This window comes from Enoplosus armatus, chromosome 19 (genome assembly GCF_043641665.1).
Source record: "Enoplosus armatus isolate fEnoArm2 chromosome 19, fEnoArm2.hap1, whole genome shotgun sequence".
Classification (NCBI taxonomy): Eukaryota; Metazoa; Chordata; class Actinopteri; order Centrarchiformes; family Enoplosidae; genus Enoplosus; species Enoplosus armatus.
Window position 1 is genome coordinate 15,433,359 of NC_092198.1, and position 21,966 is coordinate 15,455,324.

Genomic DNA, 21,966 nt, shown 5'->3' on the forward strand with positions numbered 1-21,966 from the left:
TTGGCGTTAACGTTAACTAGCTGTTTAACCAGTTAACGTTAGGATAGACTCGGCTGTAGTTAAACATAAACTCAAACAAGCGTCTCCTGTGCTGTGGATGCCTTTGTTATTGATAAAGATGCTGAAATAGACCAAATGTTTGGCTTTTGCTTTCTTCGCTCGTGTGTATTGCAGTTAACAAAACAGGAAGCGTTTGCTCTCGGTTTAAATTGGTGCTCAAATCTTCAAATCATGATTGGCCCGCTCTCCCCGCACGGTGGCTCCTGATTGGTCAGTGCGAAGATACAAGTTGTGAGGTTGCTAAGAGCCTGAAACCCGCGAGAGTAGAGCGGGTAGATTGCACGTGTTCAACTCTCCACGAGGTGGCGCCAAAAACAAACAGTCAAGTCAAAGCCACGCTTTGGTCACCAGTGGCAACCAGGTTCCAGGAAATAGCGTAAGGATAATTCTTGGTCAGATTAAAAAATGATTGATTACGGGGAGATTTTCCCATTTAAATCAGTGGCAATACTTGGACAGCTAATTAAAATGTTGTAATGCTAATGAGACCAATTATGATTATGAATGACAACTTTAACAGTGTCAGCAGCTAACTCTAAATTCAAATTTTGCATTTTGGGACTGTTGCACTGAATTCATTTTTATAATTAATTTTATTCTATGCAGACAGATAAATATATAGAAAAATCAAATGTAAAAGTTATATCATATAAAAGTGCACCATATCTCATTGGAAAATGTCGTACTTCATATTTTAAGTTTCTAGTAAAAAAAAAAAAAGGCATCAAAAACCATTAAAAAGGTTCTTTTCAAGAGGCCCACAAAACACATAAGCAAAATAAGTATTTCTTCACTTTCTTTGCAGTATTGATTAGGTTTACTAATTATTCTACTCAATGTTTGGTTTATAAGGTGTATTGATGATTTCATTAATGTTATTTTTGTTAACATTTTTGGATTATACTGTATATTTTAATATGGACCCCAGGAAGAGTAGTTGTTGGCGTGGTAACAGCTAATGGGGATAACAAACATCTTTTGAACAGTGAAATAGCCCTTTGCTTCTTTCAGAAACCATTAGAAAACATATATGTGTTAAATGTGACTGGAGAGCACTAAGTTTTGTGCAGAGGTGGAGAACATTTTCTTCCAGGTGAAGCACTGGGACTTCAGTTTTTCTCAAGGCAGAATAAAAGTAGCTGTCTAGAAAATGAATCAAGCAAAGGTAAGAATAGCTCACTAAAAATACCCAAAGACCAATGAACGTTTGAGCATATCAAGTTTTGTGTATGCTCTAAAATCTTCTCAAATTAACTAGACTGTGTTTGGCAAAGTCCTTGCCTACCTATTGGACAAATAGCAGCAGTAAATATTTTCAAAAAGAACTGAAGCAGAGAAAAAAAAAAAGGCTTTGAACTGACTGACATGTTCCTCAGGGTTTTGTTCGGCTCACTGTGTAATCCCCCCGTTATTCCCGAATACACAAAAAGGTCTCAGGCTGTCATCAGAGCAGTTTCCCTGGGTGCATATGTAAGAGACAGGGGACGCTGATGGGCATCTTATTGTCAGTGGTCATTTGATTTGACCAGCAGGAACACCTGAAGAAGAAGAAGAAGAAGAGCAGCGACCTCTCACTCTGATCCTCTGCTGTATCACGTATTTTATGTCATCATTGGGGTTAGAATGCCAAAGATTTGGATCCAGCTTCTCAAATGTGAAGATGTTCTTCTTTTCTCTGTTTTATGTATTTGTAAATTGAACATCTTTGAGTTTTGGACTGGTAGTCGGAGAAAAAAAGCTCTTTTTAAGACATTTTTGGCCTCAAGAGAGGGGCATATATTTACTAATTTCTGACATTTAAACAATTAATTGAAAAAACTACAGACAGGTTAACTGATTACAAAAACAATTGTTAGTTGCACCCATACCAAAAAAATACATCTTATTTATAAAGTCCTTTTTAGATATTCAAAGATGCCTTTTCTGAGTTTTAAAATTTTGTGAACACCCAGATATCCATTTACAGTTTGAAACAACTTTTTTTCTCCTGTCTACTGAGCTAATCTCTGTGGTATCAGCCTTTAGGATTACATTTGATCCATAATATGTCTTAGTTGTATTTACATAAGGATCTTATCGTTGAAACATACTGAGATCAGACTGATTAGATCTGGTTATTGGCTGTAGTAACATCCTGAGTAAAGCAGCAGAGGTATTAGTTTAAGCATGCATCATAATCAAAGTGTGACTGGAGTAAATGCTACATGTGACAGATACAAGATCATTTTTCTCATTACAAGTAAATGCTGATGTGTGATCTCTGCCTGAGATAAACACAGACTGTGGGATTTCTGTCAGTAACAGTTGTGTTCAAATGATCCTTTTAGCCCTCTCTGGTGCCAGTACCACACACTGACACCACTCACACCACCAAGAGAGTGAGCGCCCGAGCCGGCCTGTCAGTCTGCCTCTGCTGCAAAGGTCACTCCTACAGAGAGCTGGAGGAGTTTGGACATCAGCCAGGAACAGTTGGGAAGGGGGGGGGGGGGGGGGGGGGACAGAGCGGAAAACTGACAGCTAAAAACAACAGAGACAGTCGGGTGCCTCAGGCCGCTCTGACGTCAGCTGCCCCTGTTAAAGGCCAGGAGTTGAGAGGGAGCGACAGGGAGGAAGGACAGCTACATCACATAATAACCTCCTCACCTCTGCTGGGGTGACTGCTGTGCTGTAATGGGGGTTTACAGGAGGCTTATGGTGCTCATGTCACCTCTGACTCCTGAGTCTGTCGTAAACGAGTCCTCTCAGGACAAGATAGCACACATACATCATTTTATCACGCTCACCTGGGTGCTTTCTTCTCTTCTCTCTTCTCATTTAAGACCCCCATAAAGATGAATGAATGAAAACAGTGGCATTACGCTAATAATAGGAGTATTAAAGGAATAGCTTGACATTCAGGGAAATGAACTTATTTGCTTACTTGCCGAGAGTTAGATGAAAAGATTGATACTGCTTTCATAGTATGGTAAATATGAGGCTACAGCCCGCAGCCAGTTAGCTTAGCTTAGCATAAAGACTGGAAACGGGGAAACAGCTAGCTCACTAATTAACACTATCATAATATGATTGTTTAAGAATGACAAATTGTTGGTTTATGCGGGGTCATGTACCGGACCATTTCTTGGCCACGACCAGAAACTTCCTGGAGTCTCCGCTGGTTGCCAGGCAACTGCTCCCAGCCAGGAGCAGTCTGGCACACAACCCCCCTTCAAATGGTGAATTACTGTTTTTACACTTTTTTGTACAGATCAAACAAACAAGATATAATGTATTGATGAGTTGAGCTTTAGAGGAGCTGGTGGGCAAATGTTGTTACCAGGCTGTCTGTTTCTCCTGTTTGCAGTCTTTGTGCTAAGCTACTATAAGCTAACCGGCTGGTGGCTCCAGCTACATTTTTGCCAGACAGACATGAGAGTGGTATCAATTTTCTCATCTCTCCTTAAGAAAACAAATGAGTGTATTTCCTAAAATGTCTATTGCAAAAACTATTGCTTTAAATTCTAACTTCTCTGGAGTTAGATGCTTTGAAGACATCATCTTTATCTCCCGAGAAGGTTTGGTGTGTTTAACACTGAAATGTTTATCTGTGACATAACAAAACGTCATGCTACAGTACCCCCCCCCCCTTTTTTTTTTTAAACAGGAATAGCTGCAACCTCCCACCCTGCTAGAAACAGAGGTGAAAACAAGATGAGGAAGTACCTTTGTGATATCTAGCTATGCAGGTAGTTTCCTTTTTTATATGCAGATATTTATCCTGAGTGATTCTGGTAAGATGACTTATTCAATGCTTTGAGCTGCACAAATGAAATTCTGTTCACATCCATTGTGTTGGGGTGGAGGCAGAAATCTTAGAGGCTGATAACTCAAAACCACAACACATTAAACTGAAACTATCTGCAAGGCTACACACCACTGGGGGCACAAGAGATTTTTTGTAATTTGGATGAACTGACCCTTTAATCCACCTTGCTGCTATTGATATTAAAAGTTTCACTTCATCCCTTTACATCGAAATTCAGGTGTTCTTCAGAGTTGCACTCCTGAGACACATAATCTCCCATGGGACGTGTTGACACAAGTGCTTGCATGAGAAACATGTGATCCTAACAACAGTGAGGGACCGACAGCAGGAGGGGCCAGGGAGACTCTGTGATGCCAGCGGCTGCTGCAGTGACATTCAGCCAGGCCCTCCTCTCCACAGCTGGGTGTTTTAGTGCTTGCTGACTCAAGGGACACCGCCACCACTGTGGCATTCATGAGAGAGCAGGCATCAAAGCGTGACATTGAGGACCTTGGGGAGCAGTACCCGTGAAATAGTTCATTGCAGGTGTCCGATGAGGAACACTGGTGCTTCTGCAGAGGACGCAAAAGTTCCTCTGGAGACTAATTTGTGTAATGTGGGTGACCTTGGGAAGAGATTTTGAGCTGCACTGAGGAGTAGGATTCTCCATGCAGGGTGATACTACTTCTTCTCCATCTGGACACCACGCTGAGCTGTTAGCCCTTTGGTATGTTGGTGAAGCTTCGTGCATATTTAATCCCATTTTCCAGCTCACTTCCCGCTGTTTTCACTCTTGGTTCCCATTGGCTGCCTGAAGCGCGTGGCTTTCCCGCAGACTCGACCCTCCACGAATTACTCCAGCTGCTTTGGAAATGTAGTTGATGGCACGCTGAGCTAGCCTTGGTTTCCGTTTATCTTGTGAATCCAACAAGTTTAAGGCAGATTGGCAAGTCAGGAAAGAGGACATTTTGAATTCTTTCATAGCAGCTGATACATAGTAGTTGACATGAGAGGTATAATGTGACTTGACCATCTAGTCAGTGATAATCAGACTGCCTGACACTCATAGTACCGGCGGAGTCAGAAATGTTTTGATATGAGGAAATATGCTCATTCTCTGTCATGCCCTGAGTTAGAAGAAAAAAATCAATACCACTCTTATGTCAGTAGGATAAATATGAAGCTAAAGCAGGCAGCCAGTTAGCTTAGCTTAGCACAAAGACTGGTATCAGGGGGAAACAGCTAGCCTGGATCTGACCAAAGGTAACAGAATCTGCCAAACAGGATCTCCAAAACTCACAAATTAACACTGTTATAATATCAGTGTGTATCATCAAGTGTAAGAATGTCAATTCGCACTTTTACAGGGGTTATGTGCTGGACCATTTCTTGGCTTCCTGGAGTCTCCACTGGTTGCCAGGCAACTGCTCTCAGCCAAGAAACAGTCTGGCAAATAACCCTCCCTTCAAACAGCAAATTGTTGTTTCTACACTTTGGTTTTTGTACAGATTAAACAAACGAGATATCATGTATTGATGAATTGCACTTCAGAGGAGCTGGTAGGCAAATTTGCTTCCTTTGAATAAAAATTCTTTGAATTTTTCCCGTTTGCAGACTTTGTGCTAAGCTACTATAAGCTAACCGGCTGGTGGCTCCAATCATACTTGGCAGACAAACAGAGTGATATCTATATTCTCATCTATCAAAAAAAAAAAAAAAAATCAAAACATTTCCTAAAAAAAATCAAACTATTGCTTTAAATTCTAACTTCTCTGGGGTCAGCTGCTTTGAAGACATCATCTTTAGGAGACTTAACTGAGAGTGGGTGGAAAGGGACCACAAGCAGGGGGCCCAACAAACACGTTTGTCCATATGCCTCCAAATCCTCCAGTCAGGAAAGACTAACTCTTTGTGCTTGATGAATCCTCTGCCAGGGGAAGGAGATCTCTGCAGTCTTGTGCTGAGAGTTCACACCGACACCAGCCAACCGTCACGGCTGAAATCAGAGCTCTGTAATACAAACCGGTAACTCTCAACAGCTAGTGACCGACACCACAGTTAAACAACGGGTACAGACCTGAGCAAACACAGGCTTTGGTTACCTGGAGACCAAACTCAGCGAAGAGAAAATGTGAACGTTGACATTTACATCTGCAGGCAAGAGAGAACTCCTACTAGAAGAGTGTAATTCCTGCATACTGTTGAAGAATAATTAAAGAATTGTTTGACATTTAGGGACACATGCTTATTGGCTTCCAACCGAGAGTTAACGTTAGGTAACAAGCTTAAATATTACAGTTAGCTAGCACACAGACGGGAAGCAGGGAGAAACTGGCTGTGCGCAGATACAAATCTATTTTCTTTCGGGGGAATTATGTACTGAACTATTTCTTTGCACACAACATCCTGACACATGGAGCCCCAAAACATACAAAAAGTGTAGTAAATGTTATTAGACAAGGACAAAATAAAACTGAATACATCGATAAATATTAGATAATTAAAATGGAGTAAAAAGAAATATGAAGCTTTATACTTTTCCTTTAACCTCAGATCAGTTGGTAAAAGCTAAATTGTTTTTGCTTTACCAACAATTGTTATAATAAATCAAAGCTTACATTATTCTAATCTTGTATTCATATTTCACTAGCTCATTTTATTTCCAATTTTTCATTTTACCTATTTCCCCCAGTAATATTTACTTTCCCTCACCATGTTTTCAATTTTCCTAAAGCTCATTAAGCTGGCTGTTTCCCCTGGCTTGCAGTCTTTATGCTAAGCTAAGCGGCTGCTGGCCGAAGCTTCATATTTGGCGGACAGATGTGATACTTGTATCTTCTCATGTAATTCTCGGCAAGAAGGCAAATAAGCATAACTCTCAAATGTCTTATCATATGTTAAAATGTACTGCGATACAACACTATTGATGTGCATAAAACATGTTAAAAGACAAGCATTACACTGTTAGGATCTTTATGATGTTTTATTCCAGCACAAGTCTTTTGTGTTGTAAAATGGCTGTGTAGCTAGGAATTAAAGGAGAAGTACAAAATGGAAAATTACAGACAGTTCTAGTATAATTTGTTTAAATCCCTATTGTGTTTATTTCCTAAAACCACATCTAGGAAAACATTATTTCCCTGCCTTCTTTGGAAACATGGTCAGAAAATTAAAAAAAAAAGTAAAAAGGTGAAGAAAGAAAAAAAGATGAAGCTTTATTTCAAGTCACTCTCACGATGGAGGGGAATCTGAAAGGGCCGCTGGATGAATCACATTTACAGCCTGATTTAAAATATTTTTACCTACCTGGTCACACACAGTTTCTACCAACAGTGGCACAGGGAGGGCAGTAAACTACGAAAATGCACCTTTTACGCATTAGTTTATGACAATGATAATTGCTGCTCCTCTATAATTTTCCTAATTAAAGCAGGCTAAGCAAATTACATATAAATGACCTCAAAACCACAACACAAGTACATTCGAGAGAGAACAGCTGCATCATTGCAGGGCCCTGCCAGAGTTTCCCTCGTACGTGGAGAGTGATCCCTTCCTCACGGGCCAAGTTTGAGCTTGACACCATGAAACCATCGTTATGACAAACACCCCAAATGTTTGTCAAGAGGGAGTGCGAGGAAACAGCATTATTCGGGATTGTGGTCCACCAGGACATCAGGTAAGGCTTGATAGTCGAGGCTTTCCCACTAAATCCTGATCATTTAAAATGTACAATGGTACAAGTTTGAAACTGGGCCTGTGTGTCACTGCGTTGTGTCAGCCAGCACACGGGCGTACAGTAGCTCTGATGTCTTGAAGCACACAACAACTTCCTGGTCAGGAACTCAAATTAAAAAAAATAAAATACAGGGTAACACTGAGAAGGGAAGGGAAAATCCTTGCTTTCATTGTCTTCTTTTTAAAAAAAACCCAAAACATTCATGATATTTTAAACTAAAATTTTCTGAAATTATCACGGACCAAAAGAGAGAGAAACGCTGCAGTCATTTCCAACAATGAAAACTCTTCCTCAGCTTTGTTATGTACAAGATTTAGACATACCATGACATGAGGACGACAGTTCATGAAATTTAAAATGAAATCAAATTTGACCACTTGTGGTGAAATTGCCGCCACACTCTGACGTCACAGAGCAACACGACATGAATCATATATATCAAAAAGGGGGGAAAAGACAACCACACACACTCACTTAGGCAGGTTATGCTGTAAATTTACAGTAATGACACCTATAGTTCTGTAAGCCAAAATCTCTATTTTAGAATGCTGAACATTAGGGTAGCTTTCTATAAAAATCATATTTTTTTTCTCCATGTCTGTTTCCCTCCCCGACGACACTAAGCATATGGCTTAAATATTTGTAAAACTATGTAGTCCAACTGGGGAAAAGTCTCTGCCTTCTCAGTCTGGCTTGCTGAGATGATCCTTTGAGACAGACGTCTACTCTGCTGTGTGTAGCTGCACATGGCTATGTGTGCACGTGTATTTGTGTGTGTGTGTGTGTGTGTGTGTGTGTGTGTGTGCATGTTGGAGAGCAGAGGGTGAAAAGGGGAATCCACAAAGAGGGAGTTACTTTTTAGGTGACCAGACTGCAATTCTTGCCCTGTGTGCCACCACTGTTTCTTTCTTTTTGTTTTTTCCTTTTTAAATTAGCACTACAGCACCGTCTCCTCTTCCACCCTTCAACGTCTGAACACAGAAACGATCCTTAAATCAAGCGCCGCGTCATAGCCACCATCCCTTTAGGCTTTCAGCAGGGCCGCCAGTGTAAACATGATCCCCCTTTCTCAGTGAGCTCAGAATACTGCCTCGACAGACAGGTGGACACAGGAAAAAAAAAAAAGTCAACAAAAAGACATCAACAACACATACAATGGCCGTTGTTGTGGAGATATGCGGGTAAAAGGGAAGAAAACAAAAAGAAATAAAAACATTGACAGCTACCGATCAGGAATATTTCCTGGGACAGGGAGCAGTTAGGGCAGTATGGATCCTTAGTGCAATGAAGGCCAGAGGAGCGGCCGGCAGCGCAGCCTCAACGTTCATACAGCCGCTCGCTCTGGAAGGTGTGGCCAGCCGGCTAACCAGCGGGCTGAAAGAGAGGTCCAGTGGGCTTCATCAACTCTCGCCAGGAAGAAGAACAAGGGCAGACATTATGCTTCTAGTCACATATATTCACTCACACGCGCGTCCGTCCATACATACTTTATACTCTGTAAAACTACTACGGCTAAAGCCTAGGAGGGGAAGAGAGAGAGTCCGGTCCAGAGCGTCTTCTGGAGGAGTCCTGAGCCTCATTTCGTTAACTTCGGATAAAAAGTTATGTACGTGTGAGCGTCTACGTGTATGAGGACGTGTAAACATCAAAATGTGAGTCGTGACGAGTGCGAGAGATTATTCTGCTAGGCCGTTGGAGCGAGTGTGTGGTGTTAGGGTTGTGTGCAAGTTAACTATGCCTGTGACCAGTTTCATCTTGTTTGGGTATTTGTAATCTGTGTGTCTTCCTATATTTTTTTTTGTTTCCTGTTAAGTCTCTCCACTGTTGTAAATGTACATTCATCCATCGTAGGGGGCAAGTATGACGCTGGGCCACACACCAACTGATCCTGAGGCTTTTCCAGTGGTCCGATAAAGACTCTCGCCTCATCAGTGCACTCAAAATAAACAGCAGTAGAGGTACTGGAGTACGCTGTACCACACGTAGCCAGAGACGAAAGCAAACGACTGGATAATACACAGCCGCACGGGGTCGAGGGTCATCTGCCGGGAAACTGCCTCCTTCTGTCCTTCTTCAAGAGGGAATGATCCTGTCGAGACACAAATACAGACCAGTCAGAATGTGGCTCTTATGCATATTTCCTAAGATTTATTAAACCAGGATGCCACAGACGGGTGATTTTGAACTTGGTGTTTGTTTTGACTTGTGTACTTGTCTACTTTTGTGGCCAAAATTACCAAAAGGAAGAGATTTAAGATTTATTTTAGCTACTGTTTACTCGCAAGGTGAACTCTGCATATTTGATTCACAGAGTTTTGACAGGCTGGTCATTTGCAGTCACCACATCAGGACCCATGACAGAGAGATTCAGCTAACGCTAGCGAGAAACCTGGTTTCCTTAATCAGAGGGGTAGGGCATTAAGGAAATCTGATTTCCCCAGATAGATCTCCTGGAGAAAGCCGATTCCTTGTGCGGGGAACCCGGTTTCTAATCTGCTTTTTACAAGTACGCATATGCATGATTAAGACTTCATACAGGGAAAGTATCAGTGAGACAGTGGAGTGGCTGGATGAAATGAGAGATCATTACACATAGCGACGCGCCCTCCTATTAGAAATAATTCAAAGTCTGACTAAACTGAAACGAACACGTCGCCTCTAGAAGTCTAAATAAGCCGGTTTCCATCACTGAATATTTGACTTGATGCAGACACTTTGGCGCTGTGAGCAACTCAGCAAGTATTAAAATAACATGAACCAAAAGTAACGTCTGGTGGGAACTAGTGCTCACGTTAGCAAGCTAGGCTAACCAGCTGCCACGTTTTGAGTGGAATACAAACTGAACCGCACGATGGGTCCAAATGTTGAATGTTGTAACGTGGAGGGGGTTTTAAATTCCTTCTGGTTGATTACAAATTGGTAGGATATACAGCATGTGCTCTAGTCTGCGCTACCACGGAAGTTGACAGTGTGTCTCCTAGCAACAACAGCCCTCACATATCAGTGAACCGTTGCCATGGGAAACGCCCACCAAGAGGGTCGAGGCTTGGACATCGTTACATGTTTTTTTTATCAAATATGCACAACAGCTGCAGCATCATAGTTTGTATTTCCTGACACAAAACTTTACGACTTTAACAAACTGACATGGTGAAACAGACCTGTGTCGTAGAAGCGGGCCAGCAACTCTTCTTTCTCCACAAACCTTTGATACAGCCAGTCAGTCAGGGCCTCTGCCTCCACAGGAACCTCTTTTATTGGGTACATCCTGAAGGAAAAGGGAGAGAGAGAGAGAGAGAGAGAGAGATGAAACACAGAAAAAGATTACTGAAGTCTCACTCAGCGGAAACTGTCTGCATTGATCCGTCGCGGAAGCTGCAGTCCAAACTCGGGGTCCCTGAGCAGAGCAGTCTATTTCAAACTGGGTTCTATCACGGCGGTCTGTGTTTGCTGTAGCTTCAGCTTGTTTTGGGGGGGGATTCATTAGCTGGCAGGCTCATCAGAGTGTCAGAGGGAGACAGAAGTGCTGAGAGGAGCCCCGACAGGAGACAGACAAGTCATTTATCTCCACGAAATGGCTTGGTTAGAAGTGTGTGGGAAGAGAACGTAAAAAAAAGTTCAATCAGTTTTGCCAACAAGCTGGAGAGAAGCAGCACTATTAGACTCTGGCAAGAACTTTTTTCAGCTTTTTGCAATCATAGACAATGTCTTTAATCTGTGTGGTGCCGGGGGGGGGGTTCAGTGAGGCATTAGTAGGACTGCAACTAATGATATTATTGATTAATCTGCTGTTTCTCGATTAGTCTTTTGGCCTATTGAATGTCAGCATCCTGAGTTTCCTGTGGTGAGCTGTTTTTGTCCGACTAACTGAAAAGTTAACTAAAGAAAACAGAATGTGTCTGGATGTGTATGAAATGTTTATTCAACATTTCTACCCTTCATTTAGCCTTTCATTTTAAGATGCAAGGTTGTATTTGCTGGGAAATATTCTGGAAAGATGGTTGTAATATTGTTGTATTTTATATCTCTGGCCATTTATATCTCTTCCATACATTTTGTGTATCCACTTCGAGTAATGAGATTCTGTAAATAGTATTTTTTTTTTTTTTTTTAAAGAAAAGTGGGATGATCATGTTGTTTTGTTTACTTGGTAACCCTGCAATTTATCAGTCACATGACGGCTTAATGGACTGTATATAAGAAAACCATAAACAGCCTCAGACACCCTGATGAAGACCAGATAGCCAAAACTGTTATATATAATAAAGCATGGTGTACTGGGGACGTGTTGGGAGACATGTTTTTAATTTGACCTCTTTAAGCTCACACTAGTCTGCACCTCGCTGTTTGTGCATTGTCAAAGGTAGAAATTGTCCAACTCAAAAATATTCACTTTACTATCATACTTGATTAAAGACTCGAGCAAATTCTGACATCAGAGAAGCAGAAACCAGAGACTATTTTTGGTTATAAATAAATGAACTTAAATAATTATTAAAACAATTGCCAATTAATTTCCAGTTTCATGTCTCAGCATTAGCCTGGTTAACATCTAGTCATCAGCCTCCACTAGTTATTTATTTCTCAAATTAACCATTTCCAGCTGGCTAAAACAATGAATTTTGAATGATTCACAAATGTGAAAAACGTAGGTGGTTTATAAAAAGGGTCACTTCTGCAAGCCATGATGATGAGGGTGCTGATGAAATCTTGTTTCTAGCCAGAAGGGGTCCCCAGTAGGCTGCACTCCCACACAACCAGCTCCTGGTCACCTTCAAATAGAGGTTACAGTCTCCTCCCTCAGACAAACATTTCCTCTGCACTCAACATTTGCTCAATACTCCCGACTGGATAATGTCCACTCTGTGTCTACGAGGAAAGCTTCTGTAAAGAGGGAAGTAATAAACAATACAGTATTGATTACTAAAGTGATCAATAGATATCAAAAAGCAATCTAAGCAGGGCAACAGCACTCCGGTCAGGATGATGTCTGGTGTTTTAAATGCAGCTGAAGAACGCAGACGTGTTTCCCCACTCTGCTGCAGGTACGAACACATGACTGCGGCTGCATAAGCCAGTAATCACACGATCTCCTAAATAAAAATATCAATATTACAAAAATAGAAAATAATATAAATAAGAGTGTTTGTAAGTTTGTTTTGAATGTGTCAGTTTAGTCTGGATAAGGTGTTAAATGAGGCCTTATAACCCAGAATGAGCCTTTAGCTTGATTATTAGAGGTCTAATAGTGGTAACGTCACTTTTCAAGCAAAAAAAGTCCAACAGTCTTTGACTTCAGCTTCTCAAATGTGAGGATTTACTGCTTTTCTTTGTCTTATATTACTGTAGACGGAATATCATTGCATTCTGGACATATTGTAAGATAAAACAAGGAATCTGAAGATGTCATCTGGGAAATTATATTAGCATTTTTCACCATTTTCTCACATTTCATGGACAAAATGATGAATTGATTAATTGAGAAAACAACCAGCAGATGAATTGATAATGAAAACAATTGCTAGTTGCAGCCCTACTTTCTAACATGATCCCCTAAATAAAATGATCAATAAATAATCAGAAGTTTCAAATAGTTGAACAGATTTTTTAAGTCTAACCCTTTGATAATCAAAATGTAATTTGGAATAAGCCAGAGCTGCCTTGCCTGATTAAAGGGTTTATATGATACAATATTCTGAATATTCAGTGCAGAAGGACACTCAAGACAGTAAAAACTATTTGAACTGGGTCAGTCTGTATGGCCAAGTCAGGAAAAGGCTTGGCCTGCTTCTTCCACAGATCAGAAGGGCAGGAGCTGAGGATTCAACACAGACTTCCGCTTGGTTTGTATATTTTAAGAGCATATCTGCAAACCCTTCTCATTATCCAGTAGTTCACTGTGTGGGTGTTGCTCTGTGGCAAGTCTGAACAAGGTCCTCTTTAAGTAGAGCAACTTTTATATCCCCAGCGGCGTGAAACTCCTGTTAAATTTAAGATAAAAACTGACTAAAATCCACCACTTTCATCCTGTTAAAGGTTCTAATAAAGCAGACTTTTTGAGGATAAAACTCACGATAAAAGCTTTTTACCAACAGCAACACTGGACCCCCTGAGTGGCCCTGGCTGCACAGAACTGGAGCTGAGCTGCTGAGGCCACCTGATAGAGTGATTAGAGACCAGAGCAAGACGTTCCACGAAGCCTTTCCTATGTCTATCCTGTGTCTGTGGATATCAGGTATCTTTCACATTATTGATGTGTCACAGGAACCAACCACTGGCACTGATGCATTCTCAAAGCACTGAGAAAGGAGAAAATAAGTTCAGAAAGAGGCTGAGGATAATAGACACATCAGTACCCCTTAATAGCAAGACTGATGCGATAATATGTGGACAGAAAGTAGCAATTAAAGCAAAGGATAAATCACGCAAGTCACCACTAGAACAATAAAAGCTGTGTTTTCCTGTAACTGCTTCGTAGTTAGGTTAGTGATAGGTGGTAATTTTTGGTTTTGGCTGCACATGTAGCTCCGATTAAGAATCACAAAATTAGCTTTTTTTTCACAGCAATGATTGGTGACGGTGGTGATGTTATTTAAGTCAAATCATTGAATGATTAAATGTATGATACATGGGCTCAGACTACAGGAGTTTTGGGCCAATTTATCCCTGATTCACCCCTCCCGACAATCAAAGGAGAAATCTGGTCTTGGATCTTGGTCGGTACAGGTGTTCGACCCACATTATCTGGTAATGTGAGGGGTTTACAGATCCAGTCTTAAACCTCCCGAACTGCTGCTTTCCGAGCGGGACCACAATAGCCAATGTGAGGGACGAGTCTACAAGGAGACGGAAGCTAAACGTTAGCGTTACAAGCTAACGCAAGTCCCAGAGCAGGATTTTAAAACTCCTGTCGTCTGAGCCCAGCTTCAGAGAGTGTTTCACACCTGGTCCAGTATAGGACGCCTGCCAAAGGCCCTCTGTACTCTTAAATGTAAACCGATAGCTCTGTAATCCTGACAGAGGAGAATAGGAGTCGGCTTGGGCCACTTATCTGCAGGTTTGAGCATTTAGGGCCTCGGGTAGGAGGTGGCTGCGACAGCGCTTTCCTGCAGCTGAAATATTCATGCAGAAATCAGGATCTTTTGGTGTCTAGCTGCTGAGGACAGCTGAGGTTGAAGGAGGTGCTTAGACACCATACATTATCTTCCCCGTATCAGCTGCTTTCACTGCTTTGTCTGTAGCCACATCTTTAAGAGATGCAACCACTTGCAGCCAAAATCCACCGGCAAGTTCACCGGGTCCATTTCCTGCTCTGAAAACACCAGACTCCACATTGAGGCTGCTACCAATCACACTGTCTTAATCCAGTACTTTGAATCATTTCAGATTAGGGCTACAACTAACTATAATTTTCATTGTCCATTAATCTGCAGATCACTGTCCTGATTAATCAGTGAATTGTTTTGTTTATAAAATGTCAGAAAAAAGTGAAAATTATATGACATAGACAAAACCAAAGTTTTCTGGCTATCCAACTTTAAGTATACATTATAAAATTCTATATGTTTAGTGTTGAGTGAGAGAGTTTAGAGTTGAATGATTTAAGAGAAGTGCTCAGTAAATATTTTGTATAAATATATTAATTGTTTTTAATCAATGGATTATTCACTTACTATTTCATACATATGTTTGCCCCGTAAGCAATAAATACGAGGTTGTCATGCTTTCCTTTTAATGTTAAATAAGTTTATTAAAGCTAATAATAATGACATTATATAATAATAATATTAGCAAAGCATTTAGCTAAAACTGAAAGTAGGCCAGACCATTTTAACAAGCAGGTATTTAAAACAAAGCAAATGTATCCAATCAAAAAGTTGAAGAATTTATCACACTACACTTGCACAGTAGTCAAAAGGACACTAAAAACATAGGTAGGTCCAAGCTACTGTAGCTTACTAGATGTAAAAAACAGTCCCGCCAGATGTTTGTTAAACAACACAGTTTGTGGCATTTGTCTTGTCTTGTTACATGCACTTGTCATCAGTCTTAACATATCAATGAATGTATTTTAATACCATTATTCAATTCTATAGTTGCATCAATTGGAGATTAAGCTGCCTTAATTTGGTGATGAATTAATAGCTAATAAACTGTGCTTTAAATATTTTTCATGGCATTAAAATGTGGTTGAGAAGTTACCCTGCAGAGGTGGTACACATGCCAGGACTTTATTAACTGCTGATGAGTACAGGTCGTACAAAAGTTCAAGCTGCGGCTCTCAAAACAAACAGACTTTAATCAGCCGTGTACCATCTCGCCTGCAGGTTGCACAGTCACAATGAACTCCAACTGCGAGGATAAGGACGCTAATAATGCTCCGCTATGGTTTTGTTTGCAGTAGAGTGAAAAATGCAAACATTGCTTTACAGTGTCAATATTGTGCTGAGCGAAAAGAAGCAGAGTATGGCGGTATTTGTTTTTGTTGTGTCGAGAGATGCAGCGGCGTGCGCAACAGTGTACAGTAGTGATGGTGATAGTGGTGGTGAGGAACTGGTGGTGGTGTGTTGGCGTGGGGCCACGGCCGCGCTCTCATTTCCACCCTAACCCACTTGGCACCGGCCTGCTTGTTAACCTGACACCGTGGCGCACAGACAGACAGCTGCGAGAGAGCTGCAGTTTCTGCTGTCAATAACCTCAAACATCAGACTGTCACCATGTGATGAGCTACGCAAGATCCAGCAGATGATGGACATCCTTACTTGCAGGTGATGCCGGAACGTTTGTAGTTGTTATTTTCCAGAAAATATATCGCATTAAATTAAAATATAGTTCATGTGATTTAAAGACAAATTAGCGTCATCAGCGTCGTCAAATCAGCTTTTGATCGTCCCTATTTACTTCCTTGTTTGAACCATTTAGCTTCTGTATAGCTCTTTTTCTTGAGATATTGTTTCCCCTTCTAACAAGGCTGGGAAGCTAATTAAATTTGGACCATTGCTGGAAAAGTCTGTCCACTCAACAAGCCTTGTTGGAGGGTAGCCAGTCATTGTTTGGGGACTCCATACGGCCCCTAAATCTCTCTGGCTGTGAAATTTTGAGAAACAAAAAAGCGCCCTGGGAGGCCTGCTCTCGGGCACAATGTTACAAAAGGTGAATATTGAGATTAGCAGCCAGTGTGGCTCTGGGACCAAAAAAAAAAAAGTCTCCTGTCCTGCTCCTGGTCTCTTTCTAGTTAAGATAAGAGTCCTCATCTACGTGCGATGAAGCGCCAAATCCCAAACTGCTGCCTTCGAGTTCTTTCTCTCAATCCTGTGGAGTGAGGGTCAGTTTTACCAGCTAAAGCAACTATTAAACAAAGAATAAGTATGATAAAGCATACTTGAGGAAAATGTGTGCTACTCTGGATCAATAATGATGGAGATTTCCTTGTATAATTTTACTTTCGAGGTCGCTGGGGATCCGTAAGTAAACCACGCACTCCACATGACTCTTAAAGGGCTTCTTGCTGGCAGAATGCTAAGCGCTTATCTGCAATCAGAAAGAAGTTGAGGGACAGTAGGAGTCCGCACTTTAATTGCTCCATTTAGTCTTTAATCTGCTTCTTCTCTGGCTCAAGGCTGTCTATGTTCCAGGAAATGGTTTGGTGCAAAACAATGGACACGACAGAATCTTCACCAGCAGACCCAACATGTTGATACACAAGACTAGTTTCTGTTCACTTATTCAGAATACTTATAAAAAAGATTTAAGAACTCCACAAAAGGCTGAGGCTCTGGCTGACACCTTGAGGCACAGCAGAAGTCAGCAGATCGACTGATACTTTCTCCTATCCGGACACTTCGACCTGCAAGTTCACTAAATTAATGTAAGACATTCGTGCGAAAAGTCTGCACATACTTTTCATTAGCTGTGTATTAAATAACATAACAATGTCAATTATCACATTCTTCTTCTAATGAGCGGTTACATTATTACGCAGTATTTTTGGTGAGGGTGTGCAGATCTAAAGAATTTCGATTATGTCCTACAATTAGAAACAGCTGATGGCAGCCTCAGCTCGCACGAGTCATGTTACATATGCTGGTTATGATCAGTATGTAAATATCATATCCTGGTTTCAGAAAGCTGGATAAAGTCTTACTCCAGTTTTGAGAGACCTGGATATGCTAGCTGAAGTACTCTGAACACCTTATCCAGGTTTCTGACCATTCTCTGCCGCGTGTGCGGGTGGACACCGTTATGCTCATTCACAGGGATATGAATAACCAGGTTTCTCATGTTCCACGTAAACATCATGTCAAGAATATGATCAAAATCACGATCAGACTCAAAACAGTGACTCTAGTGTGTATGTAATTGTAGCCAATGATTTGCCTACCCAGAGTTTATTTTCAACAATTTCTTTAAAAAATATATTCCACTTGTGTGTGCAGGTAATCATTTGCTCATTACTGCCTTTGTGATGACAGAGTAACCAAGTGGCTAAAATGGAAGTCCTGAATTAGTATTATAAAAGAAGGGGAGGAAAACCCAGTGTTTACTTTAAGTATATCAGACAGCAGATGTAGACACACAGCTAAATGCTAAAAGACAACCACTGTTGCAGGAAAAATCCCATCTCTGTCCTGATTTGTTTACAATGATGTTTAACAAATTACTTATGTAGAAAGACCTGTCATTACATTTTGACTATTTGTTATCTAGGAGCCATACATGAATTTGCAACTAGAAGTCTTCTTTAAAAATGACCTAACATTTGTTTCAAGTTGCTCTTACACCCTCAAGAATGTGCTTTCATGATGCAGAGTGGACATCACAACTGAATATGCGTCACATACTGCACATGGACCATACATGAGCTTCAGTCTTTCTTCATGTCTGGTAGGATCACAAGGCTGCATTTTCTACAGCCAATATTTAAAGTTGTCATAGATAAAGCCATATTTCAAGAGGGTTTTCCCGCTTGATTCAGCTCATTATGGCTGGTGGGAAAGCTGTCAAAGAAACTCTGATGCAGACTAAACAACTGGATCTAGACCTCCTGAGGAGGGTCTCAGGGTGTTTTCACACCTGTGCTTTTTAGTCTGGTCAAATTGGATTCTGGTTCCCCCTTGGTGTGATTTGTTTGGGCAGGTGTGAACACAGTAATCACACTCAGGTGCAAAACAACCCCACCGAGACCCTTGAGAGGAGGTGGTCCCAGGACTGTTAGTTCATGTTGTTTAGTTTGTAAAAAGTCAGCATGAACACGAAACGGACAAAAGCTTAAGAGCAACATTGCATCTTTTTTTCCCCCTTGGTCTGGACCAACTGAACCGAACTACAGGAGTAAAAGTGACCAACAAACACTGCCATGCTTTTTGTTCCCCTTATCCCCACTTTGATCTCTGCGTCTACGTGGCAGCAGCACACTTTCCCTCATCACCATATGCCTCTAACAGAGTGCTGCTATTGCCATTTGAGGACATGGGAGAGAGATGGATGTTGTGGGAGGAGCAGAGTAGAGGTTAATAACAGCCTAGCATGGGAGCATCGACCTCTTATCAGTGCAGAGGTCAGAAGTAAGGGCCCATAAAACCACTGGCAAAGGTGGATATGGACAACCTGGCCCGAACTGACTTTATAGTCTCACAGATGTCAGGACAACCTGCTGTTGGTTTATGAGGGAGCTTGTTTGAGGTCAATTTAACTTTAAAGAAGTACAATGCTCCTCCCACAGACAGAGCAGATATGTAATCATTTAAATACAAGTCTTTAAATGTTCTTTATATCTACACTTTTAATTCTGTTTCATATTCAGAAACATTTACTCAAGTACTATACTTCTACAAGCACTACGCTACTTTATACGTTTACTCTACAACATTACAGATTACAAATATTATACTTTTTATTCCACTACATTTATTTTACATCTGTAGTTACTGGTTACTTTGCAGATGTTTTTTCATACAAAACATATGATGAGCTTTAATTTCTTATAAAAAGTGAGACCTCTGCATATTTCTAGTTTCAACATACAGTTCCTAAAACAAGTTGGTAACTTATTGCTCTGCAAAACAAGGTTTTTAGGTCTCAATTATAGAGAATCTGAAGATTAAACAGTCCAATACTTTTAGTTAAAATCAGCTCCACCTCGACCAACTACACCAAAAACACTGCTCACACATTAATGCATCAGTGATAATTAACCTATAATATACAGGAATATACCACCTGTGACAGGGGATATTTGACATAAGCACTTTTACTTTTGTTACTTTTAAATATATTTTATTGATAATGCTTTTTATTGATTTTATTTTTGAATGCAGGACTTTTACTTGTAATGGAGTACTTTACACTGAGGTATTACTATTTTAGGGCTCAGTAAGTTAAATATAAGACTTTTTTAAAAAGACCATTTTAACACCACATAGAATGCTATTTAGCCAAAGTATTATAGTATGATGGAAAACCAGTAGGGGCAATATGGCCTAGAATTTTTAATCATTATATCACGTTTTTTTTCCTGTACTTCCCAGCAGTACACAACAATAATTCAAAACAATCGAATTAATTAAACTGATGCGACCTGCAGATCGTCTTCCACTCCTGCTGATGGGCTTTGAACTCTGACTCTGAGGACTCTCCATCGAATTAAGTGAATATGGGTGGGGGATGACTCCTGTAATGGGTTTCTATGGCGACAAATGTCCTCTAAAGACCCTAAGCTTCGAAAAAAAACCTCTACTCATTCATTATCCCAAGACACCATCTGTAATCATCAAGGCACTCATTACACTCACAGGTAAAACACGGGTGTAAGAGATATTGATCCTGGGTGAAGTGTTGAATGAACCTCAATAAATACAAAATTAGTTATAAAAAAAAAGAAAAAAAGGAAATGTAGTGTCCGATTTACAGCCAGTGACTCCAGACGTTGCAACATTTTTTTTTTTTTTTACAAAGTGCTTAGAGAAAAAAAATCTGCCTCAGATATCTTGAGAAAGCCATACGACTGCAAGCTCAACACTTCTGTGCGAGTGCCTTGTCTCAGAGAGAAAGCCAGGTGTGCAGCTCGAAAGCATCCATGTGATGACCAGGCAGACTCAGACTCCATAAATCATGTCACCTTTCAGATATTTTCAAACAGCAGCTTTCAGAAACGCACACAGCAGCAAAAAAAAAAAAAAGAGAGAGAGAGAGAAGGTGCATTTAAAAGAAAAGGATTTCAACGTATTTAACACCCACCACTGCCCTCGCTCGGCCTTTGTACGCCCACCTAGTTCTCCCATCTGCCATTCACAGAGGGCTTATGATGCTGCAATCTGGAAGACTGAGATTATATGGGGAGAGGGCAGGAGACACTGAGGGAGGGTGGGGCTGAGGGCTGAGGACTGGAGGCAGCAAGAGAAAGAGGGAGGTGGAAGGATTAAAAAAAAAATGTGGAGAGCGCTCTACGTGGATTCATCTAGAATATTACTCAGTTCTCAGCTGCCTGTTTTGAAGCCGAGGCTCAGGCACAGTAGTAATCTATACAGCCCCGTAAAAACGATGCCAAGGGAGGAGGACGGCGGCCTATCATCAAGGTCAGTCCACACACAAACAGTTAGGCGGAAGCACAAACACGACTGTAAAAAATGATCAAACGCTTCATGTGAACTGTTGAACTTGAACGCAGCGCAAAGGCTACAGTTGACGTCTAGCTAACAACTGACATGCATCAACATTCAAGGCCTGCGAGGGAGGAAATAACTAGTCTATAAAAACAACAACAACAGAAAACCAGCATCTCAGAGAGATAAACAAACAAAATACAAAACTAGCTAACCATTTTCATGCTATTGTGAATCTGGTTAAATGGTCTTCTCTTGGTCGTCTTCTGTTTCTACAACAACAACAAAAAAAAGATGCAAAGAAAAAAAGGAGACATCTCACTAAATGGGTGAAATCATTGATTTGCTAAGACGAACAGCCAGTCAGGGAGCTCTCATACGGACAGCCTGCTGAATCATGGATAAGGGCTGACAGCTGACACTCTGCTTGGTGTCACGGCCCTTACACTGTATGAGACGTCTGCATGTTTTCTGTTAACACTATCAATGCCGAAGGCATCATAATAGTATAACAACAACCTGAGGGGATCTAGATGCACGACATACTTTGAAACACACACATAATTGAAAGCTTTTTTGTTATTTATTCCCAGGTCAGCATGGAGATCACAACTATTACCTAATCTCTGGCTGCTGTCATGACCATCTCAACGGTAACCATGGTTTCCATAACATTCCTGATGCAAGCGTTCATAATGTTCATCATAAAAATGTTATCATTCACTACGGGTTCAATCAGGTTGGTTTTTAGTTTGATTTGTGCCTCCAGAGAAATCGTAACACTA

At 40.9% G+C, this 21,966-nt stretch overlaps 1 protein-coding gene across 1 annotated transcript in view; it reads right to left on the minus strand.

Annotated features, from left to right (window-relative positions):
- Nucleotides 1-9,517: 9,517 nt before the first annotated feature.
- Nucleotides 9,518-21,966, minus strand: part of lpgat1 (lysophosphatidylglycerol acyltransferase 1) — a 40,330-nt gene continuing 27,881 nt past the window's right edge. Inside the window, exons 6-7 of the mRNA XM_070926340.1 lie at nucleotides 10,742-10,848; nucleotides 9,518-9,669 (exon numbers count right to left, since the gene is read on the minus strand). Of these exons, the coding sequence (XP_070782441.1) occupies nucleotides 9,518-9,669; nucleotides 10,742-10,848 (259 nt within the window). The remainder of the gene's footprint in view (nucleotides 9,670-10,741; nucleotides 10,849-21,966) is intronic.